The sequence below is a fragment of the Patella vulgata genome, chromosome 2, assembly GCF_932274485.2.
Source record: "Patella vulgata chromosome 2, xgPatVulg1.2, whole genome shotgun sequence".
Classification (NCBI taxonomy): Eukaryota; Metazoa; Mollusca; class Gastropoda; family Patellidae; genus Patella; species Patella vulgata.
Genome location: NC_065880.2, coordinates 74,606,333 through 74,619,501, shown reverse-complemented (window position 1 = coordinate 74,619,501; position 13,169 = coordinate 74,606,333). Strand labels below are relative to the sequence as shown.

General features: G+C 32.4%; 1 protein-coding gene across 1 annotated transcript in view; it reads left to right on the top strand.

Annotated features, from left to right (window-relative positions):
• Positions 1-13,169, top strand: part of LOC126812460 (beta-parvin) — a 51,260-nt gene that overhangs the window by 5,807 nt on the left and 32,284 nt on the right. The window contains exons 7-11 of the mRNA XM_050538857.2: positions 17-75; positions 487-506; positions 793-854; positions 1,189-1,257; positions 2,162-2,263. Of these exons, the coding sequence (XP_050394814.1) occupies positions 17-75; positions 487-506; positions 793-854; positions 1,189-1,257; positions 2,162-2,263 (312 nt within the window). The remainder of the gene's footprint in view (positions 1-16; positions 76-486; positions 507-792; positions 855-1,188; positions 1,258-2,161; positions 2,264-13,169) is intronic.

The window sequence follows — 13,169 nt, the reverse complement described above, 5'->3', positions numbered from 1 at the left end:
TGTATTTTGTATTTAGAAAACAGACAGTTTGTTACAAACTAGAAAAGTTGCTGAAGAAATTACTGGTTGTAATGAGTAAGTTTATTTTTATTGTTTTTATCCACTTCAAATTGTATGAAGAATTTAGAAACATATAAGATCAATATAGAAATAATAAGATGATGGACTAAACATGTAAAGTTATTGTCTTTAGAAGAGAATTTCCTGGGTTTAGGATTGCTTCATCCATACTTGTCAAAATGTATTTTACCCAATTGATTAGTCATACTTAGATGTTTGTAATATTTGATATTATAACAAAATGAATGATTTTGATAGTCTTGATAAAGAATTAAGCAATAGTAAGAAAACTTCAATGATTTTATTCATAGTAGAATACAAGGCAGATGTGGTGTATAAATTTGAGTTATCTTCCTTCGTCTTTCATCTTATTTTTGTAAAACTTTAATGAAATCAGTTTTAACTTTCTTGTTTTCTTGTTTTCAGTGATATTGGGGCCAGATTTGGTATGTGTACCTTATTTAACTTTGTTTAAACTCTAATAATTAGACAATAACATCAATATTACATCTGGGGTTGGGTTTGTTGTTGAGTCAAGTGGAATATTTTCGATCATACACTTGTCCTGGTATTCCCTAATATCAGGATTTAATCTATTGTTTATTTATTAATTTTAAACTTACATACATTGTGATAAAGAGATCTATTTTTATTGAGTAATACTCAGAAAATAGAATCTGTTAATTTACTTGTCAAACCTGATTCCATTGATTGGTTTATTGTTTATTACAGAACGTGATGCATTTGATACTCTATTTGATCATGCTCCAGACAAGCTTAATGTCGTCAAAAAGGTAAAAACAATCATTTAATGTAAATAATAACAGACTGCTTTATGGATAACATTCACAAGTTTTATTAACTGCAACATTTCAATCACTGCTTGATAACGGTGAGAGTGACCTCATTGAAACGTTGCAGTTAATAAACCTAGTGAATGTTGTCCATAATGCTGTCTGTTATTATATATCGCTTTCACTAAATGCCCTTCAAAGATATTTAATTTAAACTTGAATTAGCATTAAGCTGTTAGCTTGCACCTGGATCCCTTAAGAATTTGCTTTCTGTCTTACATTCTTAGATAACAAATCTTAAAATTGTATTTGATTTTTATTTTATTTTTTCTAGACTTTAGTAACATTTGTGAACAAACAGCTTGTTAAAGTGAATTTAGAAGTTTCTGATTTAGATACCCAGGTAAGTGTTCATTAAATATAGGAAGTTGGTTTATTTAACACCTGTCACTATTTATAAACCTGAACATACACGACTTATATATTATAACATGCATTTTGTGATAATTGGTGGCTGATAAAGTCTGTGACATGTGCTCCTGTCAATCTTGAAAACAGATGTGATGTGATCCTTTAAAGGCATTTAGTGACTGGATAGAGCATTAAACTATAACACATACTTATATATAAAAACAATTACCTCCTTATCATCATTCAAGAAACTTTTGAAAACATTTGTTTCAAACATGTCAAGAGCTACAAGCACAATTTTTATGGAGTCTTGGCGCTATAGAAATAGAAATTTATTACATTTATAGGCCAGATATTTGATTATGTTGTTTGTTTCGTTGAGTAATCCCCAGAGAAGGTGAAATAAACTAATAGGTAAAAACAATCAGTTAAGCCAGGCTTAGCTTTCCACATATATTAATGCGGCATTAGGTAAGATTAAATAAGAAGCTAACAGTTCTCGCTATAATACATGTAGTTAAAAAATAGATAATGAAAAGAGAATATGGTGAAAATTTCAGTCAAATTTCTTCACTCTGAGCCAAGCTATCAGTGATTAGTCTAGTTCTGATTGTCATTACTAGGGTTGTTACATGTATGATAATAAACAAAGTCTTGATGTCCATTTTTACGTTTTTTCATCCTCCGCAAAACATGTTCAAATCTACTAAATATCAAAGTCATCTAATGGCATCGAGAGTTGATTATGGTCTTGACAAGTTAATTAATGTCTAATTAATAATTTAAATAACATTTCAGGGCTAAAAAAAACCTGTAATAGGCAGATTTAATTCTTGCATAATGCATGATTAAGAATGATGTTTACCAAGCTTGACATATGATTTTGTATTTTGTAGTTTCATGATGGAGTATTTTTAGTGATTATGATGGGATTATTAGAGGAGTATTTTGTGCCACTTCATAGTTTTCATTTAACACCTACAGCATTTGATCAAAAGGTAAGACTATGTTTCTTAATTGTCTTATATTTAAATGTTGTACAATAGGACTTCTCTCTATGGAAGAAATCTATGAATTTCCAAGATTTGTACACTTCATAACTTTCATTTAACGCCTACAGGGCTCTGTTTCTTTGATGTACTATATTTGATTATTATACAATAGGACAGGGCTTCTCTCTGTTGAAGAAATCATATTATTGCACGAAATTGTCATTTTAGACATTTTGCATGAGTTTTTTTATACAGGGGAGATAACTCTGGTAAGATTGAATTTTAAAGATTCTGTGTGATGAAGCAAAACCATAATAATAAAAAAATATTTAGCCATGGAAAAAAATATTCAGGTTCTTAGACAATTCTTAAAAAAAATAATCTGATGCAGAAGAGTTTTTATTTTTGTTGTGGCCGAATGAGTAACGATCACATCTCATCATCTGTTTAATCATTGTTAACAGTAGTAAACAAACATAATTACTAAATCTGGTGTTTCATAATAAAAGGGGAATTATGGGAGATTAGATAAAGAGCTGGCAGTTCTCACTATAATAGTTAAAAAAATAGATAATGTAAAGGGAATATACTGAAAATTTCAGTCAAATTGATCCACTCTGAACCAAGATAGTAGATTTTGAATTTTAGGTCTATCCCCGATCATCATTACTAAATTCAGTACGGTTATCAATTTTTGGATTTATGATTTAATCGTCAATGAGCCTGAGCAGCAGATCGGATTCAAATCCAGTAGAGTTGATTAAGATCTGGATAAGTTAATTAATGTCTAATTAATAAGTTAGATATCATTTCAAGTCTAACGAAAGACCTGCAATAGTCAGATTTAGCTCTTGCAATATGTGTGTTTAATCTTAAATGTTACTGTACACTGCTATGCTGAATACAGGTTTATTTACAAGGAGTAAGTAATTGTTTTCTCAGTCTATGAACAAATAGGGAAATATTATAGTTCTAATATGTAAATGCTGCAGGGTATTTCTCTTACTACCAGTTGAAGTAATGATAAGATACATGGTTGTTTTAAACATATGTTGGTCAAAAAAATGTCCTAGTTTGTGTTGAGTGGACGTTAAACCCCATTTGTCACTCTCTCCTTTAATATTATGTTGGATATGATATGTAATGTACAAGTATGAATTTCTCTGCATAAATGTACTGAGTATTTCTGTTACTAGCTATTGAGGTAATGATAAGATACATGTTTATTTTAAACACTTGTAATGACGTCTTTATTGACTCAGCCATCTTTACCTGGTGAAATATTGACTAAAATTAACCTTTTTTGACTTTTAAAAAGGAACTTTTTGTTTAATGTCATCTGACGAACTTCGATCCTGTGAACTCTCACCTCTGTAGATTGCTTGTGGTTGTATTAGTCATATCTTTTTGGAAATGACATGAGGTTATATGAGTGCATCTCATTAGTCATGAATAGTGTCTTTATGCCACATGTCTGTCTACCTTGGGTTGTCTGCAGGTTGTGGTTTATAAATAGCATCGTGTCAGTATATTATATAAGTATTATTCGTTAATATTAGCACAGACTAAAACAAAATTCTTGGCATCAATTAAAAGGAAAATGCAAAAAAAAAAATAGATTTGGCATCATATACTGTTGGTGCACACAGAAAATATCCCTTGATAGTTTTAACTTGAATGTACATGTAGGTCATAGCGTCGCTATCCAGGCAAAATTTCCTTTATAGGACACTGGATGGCATATGCATGTCTTCATTGACCCAGTTGGTGCAGAAAGATAGGATGTAAAACCTATTTTATTTCATATACTGTTGCTACATGGGAGGTTGGGTCACTGAATGATCAACGCGAGCGCTTGCAGCATAAGGTCTGTCATTGAGTAAAGTGGCATGGTTTTGATTCCCTGCTTGAACGTGACAAGAAGTGGGTTACCTGTCCAAGCTCGTGGGTTTTCTCCAGTTTCCATCCACTGCTAAACACCCCTACACGCATGCGTATAATTGAAGTAAAACAGTGGACATTAAACCCCCTCTATCTCTCTCTGTTGATAATGTTTAAAAGATTGCTCAAAAGAATGTTTTTTTTTTCTTACTTGAACACATAGACAAGCACCATGACCGCACTAGTTTCTCCTATAGTTTTCTATATTACATGTACTTCTGGCAGTATGTCCTTATTCAGGAAGCTGTCAAACCAGTGTGGTTATCATTTGACACCTGCAGACGGATTACCTGCCATAATTCGTCTTCTGAAAGTCAAATTGTGATATACACCATTTTGATGTATATATTTCGATGTATATATTTTCATGTTATTAAACCTGCAGTCTTGACATCAGGTCAATGTTGAAAGGGCTGTGGAGACTCTTCTGACTTCATATAACTCATAATATATTTTTTCTTTGTTCAAAAAATCAAATTATTCCAAACATTTGTAGCATAAATTCATTTGATCTCAGAAATCTAGCTTTAAAATGTTGCCATTTTTATCGTCACAGCTAAGTGTCATGTACAAGGCAGGGTATGTTGAAGCTGATTTTTTAGATGATTTGCCTTATTTATAGCAATATCTCTACAAATGATTTCTTTTAAAATAATTAATAAAGATTATCTATCAAAAGCAATTAACAAACCAATTTTTTATTTTGAATTGTTTTTTTATGATAATTGTTTACATGTTTATTTTTTTATAGAAATATTAGAGAAAACTTATTTTTTGTTGGTTGCACAGCAACAAATATAAGTATTCTATTTTTATGTACTATACACTTATCCATATTGGATATCGTTTATGGATTTTTATTAATTTATAAATAGAATTGTATCTGTAGTTTAAGCTACCTTAAAGTAGCTAAGTCTCTAACTCAATATCATCCACAGTCTTCCACATTCAAAACACGAATTATTCAGTAACTTAAATCAACATGGATGTTGTGATTTTACTGGAAAAAGATGGGCATCTGATATCCAATATTTAAGACAAAATAAACATTTTACCATTGATACACGAATCGTGTATCGTTAAGCGTTTTAGCGCCATTTGTAACAAGGGACTCAATGAACAAGGCTAGACATATTCCACAAGTCATGTCAAATGGTGAAACTATATTCTTATCTGGAGAGCGTGCGTAATAAATACTATCGGTGCAGACTGGAATAAACAGACGCTAGAGATTGCCATTCTATTGAGATGTCTGGTGTATTTTGTCGAACATAACTGATTAGAAATTACAGTAAAACAGAAACGATTGAATGTAAATCAGTTTATATACATTCATATTACATTATTGAATACGTTGCGACCAATTTGTGTCAATTTCTAGGTCCCAAATATTAGCGATTTAGCTCCTTTAAATCAATTTGAGTGCTGATTTTTTTGTTGGTACGTTGTAAATCAAACAGAACCTGAAATATATAATATACAGACGATTAGAATATAAACAGGTCATCGTGGTATACTAGTCTATATATATCATGGTGCCGACTGCCGATATAGGAAAGGCAAGATGCCCTTATAGTAATATGATAGACTTGTACTTTAAGTCTTTCTTGCAGTAGTCTTCAGAAAAAGTATTGTGGTCAGTTATGTAACGGATTGATTTTTTTCTGTTTAATATTTATTAGATGTGCAATGATAGAATTTTGCCAAAGCAGCACCACAACACACATACATAGTACACATAGTATACAGATGTTTTAAAGAACTGTACAACTTGATGTTAGAAGCTACCTGTTGTCTTGTTGCTGTCTGTCTGAGTAAACTTTAACAAACAGTTTACTAAATATATAACAAATGTACAGCATTGACATAAGAAAACAGGTGTTTTACTTATTGTAATAGCAATGTATATTTATAGACATTTATACATGTTGGGAGGCATTCAACCTGCCGGTAACTAGATATACATGGGTTAAAGGGCACTTGTTATTTTGAAGATGGTTGTATTGTGTTTTAAGATATATATAGATATGGTATATAGACTGGTATATTGTTATCATATGTAATAAGATATACACATATATTAAAGCACCTGCTACTTTTCTTATTAAAAAGTATATGTGTATATTATACTTACATGTAAATATACCTCAAATCAGACAATATAACATTACATACATATTACATGTTGTAATTAACACAAAATGTTACTTCACTGCATGGCATTGAGATAGAGAAATGGGGTTTAATGTCCACTCAACCCAAACCAGATCTTTAGATCAGACCTTATCTAATTATTAACACAAAACCTTGCTTCACGTGCTATGGATTATGTACACAAAGAAATAGAGAAATTGGGTTTAATATACTCGACACAAACTAGTCTTTAGATCAGACTGTTTTTTCCTATACAACATTTCCCAAGGAATATAGAGAACTGATTTATTTCTACTGAATTTGGATTGGTGCAATTGACACATTCAGTTTAAAGGGATGATGTTATTTGATGGGTGTTTGACTTTTTTCATTCATTTACGATCGAATCCGATTCTCGCCAGAGATCTCTCACAGGCCTTCGCGTGAATAAATTCCTTGAGAGTAAAAAAAAAATGCTTCCAGAAATTGGAAAAAGGGAAAATCACTCACCTGAATCTCTTTGAGGAGAGCGTTTTTGCATTTTACCCTTAAATATCTGGTTTATTGTAGAGTCAATGAAAAGATAACAGTATTATTTATTATTATGTGTTAAAATGAACCCTAAACGAGAACGAGATTTGGGGCATGTTGTAGCACTTTCAGCAGTGGCAGACATACTAAAACAGTTACGAAGCTTAGTATAATATACAAAATGCAACCGTACAATTTTTTACGAAAAAGGAAATCAATGTTGCCAAGGCGACAGTCGTTAAAGTTGGGTCGATCTGATTGGCTATTTTTGTCAAATGATCCTATAAACTCTCCTGTTGTTATATAATGAACAACCACAGTATAGACTAACTTAACCAGACCCAGCTACAACCTCTGTCTATTTCATATGTCGAACGTAAGACTAGTAAACAATAAACAGCGAGAGAGACGGGGAAACCCAAATTTTTGGTATGCAGATTGGTACATGGTACTCGCATCAAACGGAAGTAATCAGTCTTGAAGTAAAAAATGTCGAGATTGACAGTATTCATTACCGGTATATTTTTCTCTGACTATTTTTATTGAGGAGAGTCAATTTAGACTATTGAGACGAGCAATAAAAAGAGCATCTCAACTAGGAGAGCGATCACGCTCCTTTTGCGTCCAGGCCTGCTGTCAATCTGAGTCATCCATGCGCCTCCAGGAGAGCAATCACACTCCTTTTACGTGAAGGCCTGCTGTCAATCTGATTAAGGCCTAGTGTATCGATATGGCCAAACCAATTCATTATTAAGTTCTTCTGGGTCTTGGTCAATAAATAACCCATTTAATTCTTGTCTGTGATATTTTAAAACTTAAATATTTGGAACTAAAATCTTTTGAACAGCTCAACCAAGTACTTTTTGTTTTTAAATCAGTTTTTTTTCTAAACAAATTGGAGGCAGAATTTTTAATAGGTGTTCCCGAAAAACAGAAATTCAAATTGCTATGGCCTAATTGGTGTAACCTTCTCAACTCATTTGTGTATTATTATGGTTAAAGTTGGTCTTTGGTAGCACTTTAATGTTGAGCTGATACTCATCAGGTCTTAATGATTTATTATTCTTACCTTGACTTTTGAAGACTGAATGTGTGCTATTATAAATTTGATTTGGATTGACAATTCATCTTAAAATCATTAAAATTTCTTTTAAAGATACATTATGTAAGATTTAGATAAAGAGCTGACCATTCTTGTTATAATAGCTCAAAAATAGATAATGGGAATGAAAATATTGAAAATTTCATTCAAATTACTTCATTCTAAGCCAAGTTATCACTGTTTCTAGTTTTGACAAGATGTGTGCATTGTGGTAATTAGGGCACTGGTATATTCGAGACTTAGGCTCGCTTTCCCATTTTTAGATTAAATTTTTAAATGGCGAATTGTTCTAATTTAGTTAAAATCTTGAGTATTCGATGCCATCGGGAGTTAATTATGGTCTTGTTTTGTTAATAAATGTCTAATTAATAGTTTATATAACATTTCAGGCCTAAAGAAAGACTTGCAATAGGCAGATTTAGCTCTAGCATAATGTACATGTATGTTTAATACACTGTTTCATTGCCATTTTAATAAAACCATTTGGCAGTCCAGTAGATAAACAGGTACGATCATACTATGGATCAGGAACTGACCATGTTGTTGTATGAAATTCAAAAATATGATTCATATCGATGCAGAAGCGTTCAAAGAAGAAGCATGCTAATTTTCATGTTGATCAGACCTGAATTGACAGAGCCTTAGGCTTTTTCGAAGAGTGTCACCCGAAGAAGAACAAGAAAAGATGAGTAGCGGTTAGCGACCAGTTGCAGGTCAAAAAAAAAAATGAATTTAGGTGAAATCTGGTTTAATGTTCTGCATGGACCAACCCGGGTAACAAGCGGGCTAATGATGATTTGATAATCAAAAAGTTAGAGAATATTAATATTTAGTTTATCCATAGGATATCTATGAGGTGGGTCGACATGTTTTGTTTGTGAATTCAGTGTGGGACTTATCTAACCTTGTAACGTTCAAATCTTGTCATTGAAATCGATTTTGATAATCCATTTGGCGATGGCTACCCTTTAGTTGAGAAACAAAATGATTTGAATTGATTCAGACAGTGGTTTATCCATTATCCATGGATATTTATAAGATGGGTAGACATTTGTTTTTTGGTTGAATTCAATGTAAGACTACTCTAGACACTAACCTTACAACGTTTAAATCTCGTCAGTCAGGTGTAATATCACCTACCTGGAATAACCTTTAACCCCAAGTAAATTATCTCTAAAACAGAGCAAATATTGTAAAGGCCAGGATTACCTTGTGTGAACGTGAACAAATAAAATTGATCTCTAAACCAATTCGACAAAACTGAACTTGTTTAATTGTTACAAGTTCTAAGTCTCTAACCAATGACACACTGCATAGATAATACTCTCCAAGTCTTTTTCGTCACAATATATTTTATTTTTATCTAGAGAAGGATTTAAGACTGCAGTTTTCAAGTTTTTCTTTATTTGAAAAACAATGTCATATATTTTAAAAGTTTATAGCAGACAAACATTTTTTTTCAAGATCTTTTGTCTGTCTTGGTGTCATCTAGATTGAATGAAAGTCAATTTTCCTATTTTAAAGTGTTTGTCTTATTTATAATTTATTTATGTCAGTTCAGTTTTGGTTTGTTATTTGAAAGTTATCCCCAGTTAAAAGAAGTGTACCCCTATGTACTCCTCTCTAAGTACCAATTTTATTGCACATATCTTTATATTCCAAAAATCTCGGGGGGTGGGGGGGGTGGGCGGGGGGGGGGGGTTGGATGGCTGAATGATTAGCATGCGCGCGCTGTATCATAAAGTCTTTCATTGAGTCGACTGGCGTGGTTTTGAATCCCTGGTTGTACGTGACAAGGCGCAGGGTCGCCTGTCCAACCTCATGGGTTTTCTCTGGGTCCTCCGGTTTCCTCCCACTGCTAAATACCCCTACGCGCAAGCGAATTATTGAAATAAAATTGAACAATATTTTAGTCCTGAAATGACCTAGTTTGTGTCGGGTGGACGTTAAACCCCATTTCTCTCTCTCTCTCTCTCCAAAAATCTCAGTCCCTTTTGATACAGTATTTGCACATTTCAGACCATAACTTTCTGGATTATGGCCCCTGATTGTACAAAAAATCATTTTTGTTTTTAGCTTGTTCTCTATCCATCTCTTGCAAAATGTGGGCGTATCCTGCCTGGCAGCCGCTGGTTTGTAAATCTCATTGGCAAAATTAAGCACATTAAACCACCCAACCACCCTATATTTTATGAATAGCCTTTTCATCAGTCTCTTTGTATTTGATGAGTGATATTGGTTTCTAAATAAATTATATTAAGTGGTTATTATTTATTAAAGCCTTAATTTCGGTAAGTGGAAGTTTGTACTCCTTCCTGTATGTTTTATGGGAAATGAACATAAGACAAGTAGAAAGATTTAATGTGATTGCTTCTCAGGTTGTAAACAGATTCTTAAAGATAATTTGTATGGCTGACTAGCAGTTGGTGTTATAAAAAGATGGCACATAGTCAGTCTTCATACAGCATAGTAGAACATGATGTTAAAGTTGATTGAGTTGGGTAGATTGGATGGCAGCCAAGTGAGGTGAACCTGTAGACTAGTCAGCCTGTTAAGAAACACAACCAGATGTCTTTCTTTAACTATGTTCTATAATTGACTACTAGTAGTATGTACATGTACATGTAGTAGTAGATATATGGTATAGCTGTATGTCTGTCTACAAAAACTGAAGTTGTCTACAAAAACTGGGGTTTAATGTCCTACTGTTCTACAACAACAGGGTTAATGGAGATGGGCATACACCATGTATTGTACTAGGAGGGAATTTTTGCCCAGATAGCGGCGCTACAGCATACTCATTGTTATTTTGAATTCCTAGCTGCATGTTATTGTGTAAGCTAGCACAGGACCTCAGTTTCTTGTCCCATCTGAACGACTATATACTGTTTTTGCCAGACTCTCCATCCTGCATCGTTGACATGGTTAAACCACATAGGAAACTCTAGAGGAACTTGTTTAAATCTCAGCCAACACCAAGCTGAGACTGACTCTTTAGCTTTCCAGTGCCTTACACATTGAGTCACTGTGGCTTCCATTGACTGAAGTACTTGTTTTATTAAATGCACAGTATGTCAGAATACATTGTTCTCATTTAAACTGGGTGGGTAAATGTTAAATAAAACCTTAGGCTAGCAAGATTACTTATGCCGAATTATGGAACTTTTTTATTTTAAAAGAATATTAGTCTTTATATTGGGGAGTCCCCAAACTCAAGAAACAATAGTAATGAATAGATAAATTTAAATCAAATTAGTCAACCTCTTTATCTTCATATATTTATATGGTTGGAACATATTAATGGAATATATCTGTTATTAAACTAAAATCCAAGACCCTTTATCTTTATTTCAAAGCTCAAGAAACAATAGTGTTGAATAATAATAATAATAAAAACTTTATTTAATGAGGCAACGTATTTAGGTTGCAAAAAAACCCAAAAAAACCTAATCTTCCATAGGTCCCTCCTAAGCTACAAAGACATATATACATGTAATATCAGGATAAATTTAAAATCATTAGAAATGCAATAGCATTTTAAAGTGGGAAGTTTGATAATCAAATTAGTCAACTTCTCTATCTTCATGTATTTATTTGGTTGGAACATATAAAGATTGATGGATTATATCTATTATTAAACTAAAATCCAACACCCTTTATCTTTATTTCGAAACTTAAAGTGGGCATATGAAATAATAAAACAATATGTTTGTTTATATATTTAAGATAGAATCAGATCTAATGTCAGTGCATGAAGTTTAAATGTTGTTTTAAATAATAATAATAAAGTGGGAGTGTGTTTAATGTGATTAGTTTGTACCCAGTAACCAGCAGTAGTAGGTCTTTAACTCCAGTAAAAGATGTAATTTAATCTCCAACTTACACTCAATCAAGCAGAACCTATTGCCAGGCATATTTCATACTCACAAATAACTGATATGCATTAATGTCACATGCTGGAAGTGTTATTTTAGAAATTAACAGTGAATGAGCCCCCTCTTACTTATTGTAATGAAGAGAACAAAATAATTGATGCCTTTGTAGAAATATTCTCATATTGGTTTATTATTTTAGAAATTAACAATGAATTAGCCCCCTCTTACTTATTGTAATGAAAAGCATGAAATAGTTGATGCCTTAGTAGAAATATTCTCATATTGTTTTAGCATTTTGGAAATTAACAATGAAAGAGTCTGGGTTTCCTTATTTGAATGAAGAGAACAAAATAGTTGACGCCTTTGTAGAAATATTCTCCAATTGATTTATATTTTAGAAATTAACAGTGAATGAAGCCTGGTTACCTAGTTTTATTAAAGAGAGAGTGAAATAGATGATGCATTTAAAGTAGAAATTTTGTTATTAATTTATAAAAATCAACCACATCCAGTCTTTAAATGAAGTTGATACATACATGTTATATAATAGTCATCTACAGGCTTATTGAATCTTACAAATACAACATATGAATACTCTCTTTTTTTAAATTGTTCACAGTAAGTTATGTCATATAGACAATTAATCAGACATTATTCATGAAGATTGTAGGAGCAAGAGCTAAAAATTGCTATATTTTCTAAATTAATATGCATACTCTACAATTGGAATGATGAAAAGCTGATAACAAATTATTTAGGTTTGCATAGACTTATTATCACTTAAGTGTCACTCCACGAGAAAACCATGCAAAATCCTGCAAAAGTGATAAGGTGGGGGTCAGCCGATCGGATTCATATTCACAGGGATTAATCAGTCCGACTAGACTACTCGTTGACCAAAAGGGCCGATCTCAAAAATTAACTGTTCGGGAGATATGGCCCTATAACGATTTTCAGCCTATTTTCACCGATTTTGAGTCAAAATTTAAGCATATTTAGAGTCATTTTTCCATACTGATGGTAGGTGATGATAGTATATGTCTTCGACTATTCAAGCATCATGACCAATGATCAATCCATCTATAAACAATACTGTAAATTGTTACGTTCGTGTATAATTACTGATTCACTTACTTAATTGTTACGTTCGTGTATAATTACTGATTCACTTACTTAATTTTTTTGATAAAATTTCGTCTATTGGTCTGATCATTATAAAGCTTCCGCCGCTTTAGGACTAGGTAGAGATAGGGGGTATCCATCAAAATAATTTTCGATAATGCATAAAGGTACTTTTGGTCACCAAACCTATGAAATCGTATCATGAAGA